This window comes from Phyllopteryx taeniolatus, chromosome 16, assembly GCF_024500385.1.
Source record: "Phyllopteryx taeniolatus isolate TA_2022b chromosome 16, UOR_Ptae_1.2, whole genome shotgun sequence".
Lineage (NCBI taxonomy): Eukaryota > Metazoa > Chordata > Actinopteri > Syngnathiformes > Syngnathidae > Phyllopteryx > Phyllopteryx taeniolatus.
In genome coordinates, this window is record NC_084517.1 from 17,840,118 (window position 1) to 17,849,040 (window position 8,923).

The 8,923-nt window shown below is 41.1% G+C and overlaps 1 protein-coding gene across 1 annotated transcript in view; it reads left to right on the forward strand.

Annotated features, from left to right (window-relative positions):
* The window catches only part of hs3st4 (heparan sulfate (glucosamine) 3-O-sulfotransferase 4), an 86,119-nt gene extending 77,491 nt beyond the window's left edge, over positions 1 to 8,628 (forward strand). Inside the window, exon 2 of the mRNA XM_061750387.1 lies at positions 5,723 to 8,628. Within this exon, the coding sequence (XP_061606371.1) occupies positions 5,723 to 6,377 (655 nt within the window). The 3' untranslated portion in view covers positions 6,378 to 8,628. The remainder of the gene's footprint in view (positions 1 to 5,722) is intronic.
* Positions 8,629 to 8,923: the final 295 nt, after the last annotated feature.

Consider the following 8,923-nt stretch of genomic DNA (forward strand, 5'->3'; position numbering starts at 1 on the left):
GCAAGAACTGACATGACATAGCTGAGTCAACATTCGTAATGGCGGGGAACTGACTTGCTGGTACTCTTAGGAAAGCAAGACTGACGTGACGCAGGCGAGAAGACACCAGGGAAGGGACGGTAATGCTTGCCCGAGACACAGGTCACAGAAAAAAAAAACTCCCAAGACCCAGATGGGAACTTGCTTAAGGATCGAAACTTCACATGTAATCAGCAAAGTTGAATCAAACCAAATGGACCATTCTTGTTTGTTGAAGACATTTCACCTTTAATCCAAAAGGCCTAAAATTTAGAACTGAAGAAGATTTGCGGGATCAAAGGTGAAGAATCTTCAATCAACAAGAACAGTCCGGTTTCCTTGATTAAACCTTTGCGGATTACCATGACCACAGACAACTTCACATGTAACAATACAGACTAAAGCTCATCCGAGTGTGCAGTATCATTTTACCAGTGTTAAAGATTTATTTATCTTGGATGAGTTTACAAAGAGGTCCTCGTGTACCTGACCTCCCCCCGTTTGGAGGGCTATTATATATATTTATATAAGCATTTGGCCGACCGGGGGGGGGAAAATCACAAATGTAACTCAGGCTGGGCCAAATAAAACACATGGCTGCCCAGTGAATAGGCTTCGAGCTAAGATGCGCTCAGCAGGCGCACAGGTGGAAAGTTCACATTCAGGTTTGGAAACAAACAAAAACAAAAGCCATCTGGATCCGACCGCTCGCATCATTACTGCACTGATCGCTGCGAACGGCCTTACTGTTTTTCACCTAAAAAGCTGCACCTTAAAACCGTGACAACAACAATGCCTCCCACTCCATAACAGACCAGGCAGAAGCCTTTGCTCTGGCCTGTGGGCTTGTGTTCACGTGTGCCAAACAAGAATGCATTCACTTGTTGAGGAATGACTCATTTGGAGTGTTTTCCTCCTCTCTCTCTCTCTCTCTCTCTCTCTCTCTCTCCCTCTCTCTCCATCTCACTCGCTCTGTGCTTCAGAGAAGCAATATCTTGCTGGTGGTGCTTATCACAAACATGTCGCTGAGTGTGCAGCCGTGTCTTATTCATTGCAAACTGACCAAAACATCTATCAGCTCCAGACAGATTGCTGTTGATGAATAACCGCTTATAAAGGAGAGTAACACCTGAACCATTCATTTTGTTTCCCGTTGTTTGTTGGTTTACACTGGTGGTGTTGAAAAAACAGAATTATTATTGAAGATTCTTGTCCCAAACCTCCACGAGTCGATGACACCGAAAACTACAACGACGAAAAAAATAAATAAAATAAATCTCCATTATTCACTCCGAAAATCAGGCTCTCTTTTTTAAAGGAATAATTACGATTGCAATTGTCTGCTCTCGTAAGCGCCGACGTCACTCAGATTTTACTCTCGGAGGACGCGATAACAGTTATGACGGAGACGTCTTTGGGTTAATTGATTGTATTTTACGTAGAGGACGCCTGGTGTATCGGTGCTGATCAACCCAAACGGGTATGACGAGGAAAAGGAGTGAGGGGGAGTCGAGGTGTCTATTTAATCTTCCTTAATTGTTGGAGACAGCTGAGCTTCTCAGGAGGAAAAACTTGTTCCGCTGCAAACAGCTCAGACCGATTAACAGTTCGTACGAATGTAAATTGACTCTCACCTCGTTGAGCCCAAAAACTATTCCCTGGAGTCCACAGAACCAGAAATTGCTGGAGTCTACAGCATTTAAACACTGCACTCAGAAGAATCTCAAGTGAATCTACCTGCACAATCTAATGAGATCCAGTATGAGCTACATCAAAACAAATTGGATTTTACAAAGTAGTTTAGTCTGTAAAAACTTTACTGAAAGGACGCAAGATTTATGACAAAACTAATATGGGACAAATAAAGTGTATGATTAAATAATAATGCTGAGGTTTTATTGATTATTAGAGTTGTTGAAAGGTACCCATCTTTTTTTTCTTAGTTTCTTTTTTGGATTTAAAATAAAATGGACATACCTGGTTTTAAATGGACAGACACTGGATAGTATTTTATAATATTAGCTACATGAGAGGGTCAAAATATGACAAATGGCTCAAGACGATGCAGTGCTATTCTACACTCCTTAAAACCACAATAATAAAAACATTGTCAGAGCAACACGTCTCTGACAAAACTAAGCATTATCGTGTTCCACTAAGGTTTTGTGTGTGTGCATAATATTGGTTACACTACATTTTTTTTTAATGAGAGCTCAACACAGGCCAAAAATGGTATCTCTGTTTTTATGTTTTTCTGACATGATGACATTGCTTTTCAAGGTTATGAGTTTCAATTAAACTGACCTTGAAAAAGAGTTTTTTTTCCCAATTGAATTATTTATGCCTTTGAATTGTTTTTCGTAAAAATATTTACTATTACTGTGTTAGCGTTGGAAAGCGCATTTCGACTTGTGTACAATTTGGATTATTTCGCTGTCAGAGGAATGCAACTCTGTCATAAACTGAGGACCAGCCAGTAAAAAAAAAAAATTGTAAAATCGGAAAAAATTGAAGTAGTCCCAGTGGGATAATACTGTTGTAAATGAATATGGATTTCTGATCTTCATCTTTGTAAAAGTAATTTCTGTATCAGCTCCTTGCATTGTACAAAATGGTCACGATCCATGGCAACACATTTTTATGAAGTATATATTCTGAGTGGTCTGCATCCGCAAAGAGCAGATGGCGAGGAAGGCCCGTTTAGCGCCATCGCTTTAGTCACCTACCCACCTGAATGACCCACGTCAAGTTCAGCAGCTGATGCGACAACAGAAATAGAAATTAACAAAAACGAGGCGGTGAGAGTTTGCCGTTGTTTACCGCGGTTCCACTTGACGGCCGTGCACCCATTTGCCATGCATGGAAGAATTAGCTTGTTTATCAGCTTTCTGATTTCCGTCACCGCTTGACATTTCAGATGCACATGATCCATGACTGATGATGATGATGGTGATTGTGGCACACCATGAAAACAGAGAGAGGGAAGTGTTTGTGCTTGCGTTGTCCTATAATTAAATGTATGGTGTTTAGTGTTGCGCTGGATGAGGACAATAGCTTTTTATGCCTCCCAAAAAGGTAACCTTGAACGATTGGACATGCTTTGCGAGACACACGGCACATTACCAATGACATCGTCTCCATAGAGTAGGAAATTGCTTGTTCCAAGGTGATTCCATATAAGCTTCTTTTTATGGCCATGGTGCACCACCTAACCGAACTTCAGGAATGGCGAGAGAAGAGCTCTCCTTGAAAAGGTCGGAAGTAGGGAATAAACACTTTAGCCATTCATTACTAGTGGAAAGCGAGGGCACCTAATGAAAGCGAATCTTCTCTCTAGTCACTCGGCAGTCTGCAGATATGTTTAATTTCCCTAACACGGACCAGGGAGTATGCACAGCACCATACCGTCGAGAGACAAACACAACCCAGAGGGAAATTACCCATCAGGAAGGCAATACTGTTACTTGAGATGCAATTACTAGGCCACTTGCCAGATTTTCAGCCTGGAAACCAATGACCATGTGTGTGGGCAACGTATGCGCATGAGCGGGTGGTCGATATGTGCATAACCGCATCTTATGTTATGCAGGCTAAATTGGATTCTTTGCGCAAAGGAGACTTCATTTAGAATACGTCCACAGTGCAAATGATTGATGTGACAATATCGTTACAAGTGTAGGCCTGAGACAAGGAGGGGGCGGGTGTTGTGATATCACAAGCAAGCGTGAAAAAAAGTAATGGAGGAAAGCTGCTTTTATAAACAGAATTATGGAGACTTTTCCTCATTTCCGTGACAGTAACAGACGCCATAATTGCACTTTGCTCTGCTCGTTTACGCGCTCATTTAGCGAGCAAACATCACTTGTGAGGGAGGAAAAGCGTACTTTTGAATTGTGCTTTGCGAGAAAGCTTGCACACTTGTTTGTGATCAGTTAATTAAGAGTCATAGAGGATTTAATGGATGGAATTTGGCGGCGGGATCACAGAGTCCACAAAAGGAGAAGCGAGCGCGGATTGGAATGAGCATCAGTGTAAACATTTGATAAGCTTTTCGCCGGAGGCTAATGCTATGCTGTATTATTAGTGATACCAAAATAGAAACAACAATGCCACCGCGACTGCTGTATTCGCCACCAGGGTGAGATGAACATTGAAGGCCATGGCAAATGGCTTTCCGCGGGATGTATTCCTGAAGTGAGGGACGTTCCTATTGCACACAAATAATCACCTTGAATCTCCTAATGAATCACGTATGCCATCAATGAGAAAGGGAAGAAAAGACCTGCCCGCACCCATTGGAAAGAAATGAAGGGAAGGAATAGTGAATAAAGCTGCCTGCACAGAATGTAAGCATAATATGCATAATAAATGTATGACAAAACAATACCCCAGGCGCCCCGGTATTAATGATATGCAGCAGAGTCATTATTAAAGTTCCAAAACAGCTCCTGGAGTAACACAGATGGAGTCAATTAAGCAATGAGCATGCTCGCTCGGCTGCCGTTTCATCTTCTTGTCTTTTATCTGGCTTTTATCTGCGGCACATTACTCCGTGGATGTAATTATTTCAGCTGCTACGATGGGTTGCTCATCACAACATAATACCCAGTGTTAATAGTTGAAATTGCTTTGTATGTCTTTTTAATTCTTAAGTAGTCTTCGGTCACAGACACGAAAATCGGCTGAGTTGCGCCCCTCGCAAATGTTTGAAAATTCAGCCACTGAAGCCAGTTTGACTTGGGCACATGAAATTTGGGAGACATGCCGATCATGACGCACAAAAAGTCTCAAGAACCCAAGCTTAAAAAGACGCAAGAAGTCTGGCATTTTGTTTTGAAGTGATCATTATCGAATAATTTTGCCTAGTTCCAACTGTCCTCTAAAAAAATGAACTAAATCCCGAAGCCCGTTTAACTTAGTGACGTGAAACTCGGTTGACATCTCTATCATGAGTAGACCCAAATAAATGCCCCAAAAGACACAGAAGTCTGCCATTTTAGTTTAAAGCAAACATTTAATAATATATTTAGCCTATGTTGCTCATCCCTTTCGTCCTTTAAAAAACAAACCTGCCCTCAAAGCAAGTTTCACTTAGCCGTATGAAATTTGGTGGAGATGTCCGTCACGGGAAAACCCACAAAAAAAGTCTCAAGAAACTATCCGTAAAAAAATACAGGAAGACTTAATTTTTGGGGGGGAAACATAAGTTTTAGAGGAATTTTTGCCTTTTCCAGTGGGCGTTAAAAAAGAGCTTACCCCCAAAGATCGTGTGTTTCACTTAGCAACATGGAATTTGCTAGGCGTGGTTATCATGGGTACACCCACAAATACGTCTCAAGAAACCATGTTAAAAAAGACGCAGTTAGTCTCAAAGTTAGTTTTTAAGCATCCATTATAGAATAATTTTGGCTATTTCCAATGGGCCTTCAAAAATGACCTTGCACCCGAAGACAGTTTTCCCTTATTTAGCAAAAAAAAAAAGGTCTCAAGAACCTCTGCTTAAAAAGTTTGCTGTTGCACCTGCCATTTTTTCTATTTTTATTTTGTAATCAAATGCTACCAAATTTGAAGAACACTAGACAAATAATAGACATAATAGCAAAGAATGAGTTCTCATTGAAACATGACGATTTACTATGAATCAATCAATCCGTTTCTGGCTGTGTACTAATCTCAAAAACGTCTTTTTGTGTTTCCTTCCCAGGGACCTGATGCCTTCAACGCTGGAGGGGCAGATCACCATGGAGAAGACCCCCAGTTACTTTGTGACCAACCAAGCGCCCAAGCGCATCCACACTATGGCCAGGGACATCAAGCTTATTATTGTGGTGCGTAATCCCGTCACCAGAGCCATTTCAGACTACACGCAGACTCTATCCAAGAAGCCCGAGATCCCGACCTTTGAGGTTCTTGCCTTCAAAAACCGAACCCTTGGTCTTATAGACGCCTCGTGGAGCGCTTTACGCATCGGAATATACGCACTGCACCTGGAGAGCTGGATGCAGTACTTCCCTCTTTCCCAAATGCACTTTGTCAGTGGCGAAAGACTTATCGTGGACCCTGCGGGTGAGATGGCCAAAGTCCAGGACTTCTTGGGCCTCAAGAGAATCGTCACAGACAAACATTTTTACTTCAACAAGACGAAAGGCTTCCCTTGTCTGAAGAAGCCCGAGGACAGCAGCACTCCCCGCTGCCTGGGCAAGTCTAAAGGAAGAACTCACCCCAAAATAGAGCCGGACGTGATTCGGCGGCTGCACAAGTTCTACAAGCCCTTTAACATGATGTTCTACCAAATGACAGGCCAGAACTTTGAATGGGAGCAGCAGGAGGAGAGCATATCGCGGGGCTCTCTGGTCTAGCAGGTCCAGCCACCACCAGCCTCCTACGAACTTGACTAAACAAAAACAATTACGTACTGTTCCGTCTTCGGACGGCACGCTTGGACACAATCATGGCACTGTCCATTTGCTCTCTCTCTCTTCCCCCTCTCAAATCTAATGTTGATGATGATGGAAAATGAATATTGTACATACCAAAACATAAAATATATTTATATTTGTGAAATGAGATGATCTTTTTGTTTGCTTTCAAAAGGATAATGCAGATTTTTGTCTTTATAATAACTCACAGAGGTATGTGACGTTATGACATGATGGTGACACTGGCTAACCTGCTAAAACATTTATTGTTTTAATAATATTATTACTGCCGAACTCTAAAGTGACAAGGCAACAAAATTTAACCGTGCAGTTCTTTTCAACGAGTCCCAATTCTGTAAAAATGTGACTGGTAATATTTCTGCCAATTCAAGAAGCCAATATATATTGAGTGGTACTAGCCGTCCACCAGCTGTATGGAAGTAGCTGAAGGAAAATGTCAAACAATAAATTTAATGTTCCTTTTATAACCTTCAGGGATTACTGTTCATGTCCATATGTCAACAAGAGAAGCATATTGATTTTGAAAGATACCCAAAATAGGAGTCCAAAGGTCGAAAGTCATTTGTTGGCTTCATCAAGATTCTTGTTGAAAAACCCCACTTGAAGTGTATTTATTTAAATTTAAACATAAATCATACTTGTGCCAATTTTTTAATGAGAACATTGTAATTTCATAAAGCATGGGCAGGTATCAGATTCTGATCATATGATAACCTTGAGCAAAAACAACACTTTCACGGTATCACGGTATTGAAATGTTCGGGCAAATAACTTTGCCATTGAATGCACCCTGTAGGTTTATTGGTAAACGTGAAAAGAAAATAAACAGATTCTTTTCTCAATACAATAAAAATGTAGTACAACAGTAAAAGTACTAATTTTTCAGAAAATGAGTAACCACTTCACTGCTTTTCTACGCTTCGTCACATAATGTCTGAGTGGAAACGAACTAATGTTGGCGATGCTAGTAAGCTAGCTATCTGCCTCGGTAGCAAGACTAGAATATTAATTTCACCAATTGTAAACAGGCTAACTCTCGCAGCTGTTCACTGTTTACAAACATTCATTTCAAGACAGTGTTTTAGTAATATATTAACGCTGCCTTGAACTTGTCAAAGAGTGATAGGTGGCGCTCTCATAAATCCTCTCTCTCGTGATATCCTTACTCTACCAAGCCACGATACACCAACAACGGCAACCAAAAAGAGCGGCAAAAACAACGTATAACTATGTTCTTCTCTTGGAAAAAGACTGAAAAGAATGTGTCGAGTCATGCGCTGCTTGATAAAATAACGAGCAGAAAAATCATTTCTTTCACACATCTAGCTATTCATTTTCAAAAAGGTATCCAACTATTTTGGAACGTCCAATAACAAAGCAGCAAATAGGCGCGAAACTCTGCAGCGCACCACTTCGTGACCTGCGGTGTTGCGTCACATTGAAGAACGACACCGAAGGTCCCCGCGAACGTTTGTTAACAAACATCTGCTGCCACGCTCTCCTCTGTCGTTAGAGATTAATGGCTTGTTAAATAAGCTTCTGCTGCCGGAACACTGGCAATGTCAGGGAGTGTTTTCACACAAGGAAAAAAAACCAAAAACTAAATACCATACCCTACATATGTTACTAGCCATCAATGGAAGCCAAACCCCATTTTCACTCAGACATTTGTCAAGAGAAGCGCTAACTAGTGAGCAGAAACATGGATAAACTCGAGCAAAAAAGTAGGTCCTCCGACAAGGCCCATTAATTCACATTTGGATCAACTCCAAGTTGTACATCATAGATGATAACCTCCTGGACATGCCTGAAATTTGCCTTTTGAGATTTAAGCATTTAAGCAAAGGAGAATTAGGGTCATACGGGGTAAATAAAAAATAAAATAAAATTAGAACACAGTGATCATTTTGAGAAGTAATCAGAATATTGTGGAAAAAGTCAAACTTAATTTTGTATTCTTTTTCTGATTGTATGAAGACACCCGTAAATTACATTGTCTCGTAAAATGCTGATTTCTGAATTTTTTTTCTTTTCCCATTCAAGTAACCACTTAATTCTTGTAAAAAAGAATTCACTTTTCCACACAGATGTCCCCTCCCCCTCGCAACATTCTTACTTCATTCTAATAAATGTAAATTTTCCTCACAAATTAAAATTTCCGTTCAAATTACATTGTCATCCATCCATCCATTTTTTGTATCGCTTATCCTCACTTGGGTCGCGGGCCTGCTGGAGCCTATCCCAGCTGTCTTCGGGCGAGAGGCTTTGTACACACTGAACTGGTCGTCAGCCAATCGCAGGGCACTTATAAACAAATAACCATTCACACTGACATTCACACCTAGGGGTAATTTAGAGTCGTCAATCAACCTACCATGCATGTTTTTGGAATGTGGGAGGAAACCGGAGTACCCGGAGAAAACCCACACAGGCACGGGGAGAACCGGGATTTGAAACCCCGTCCT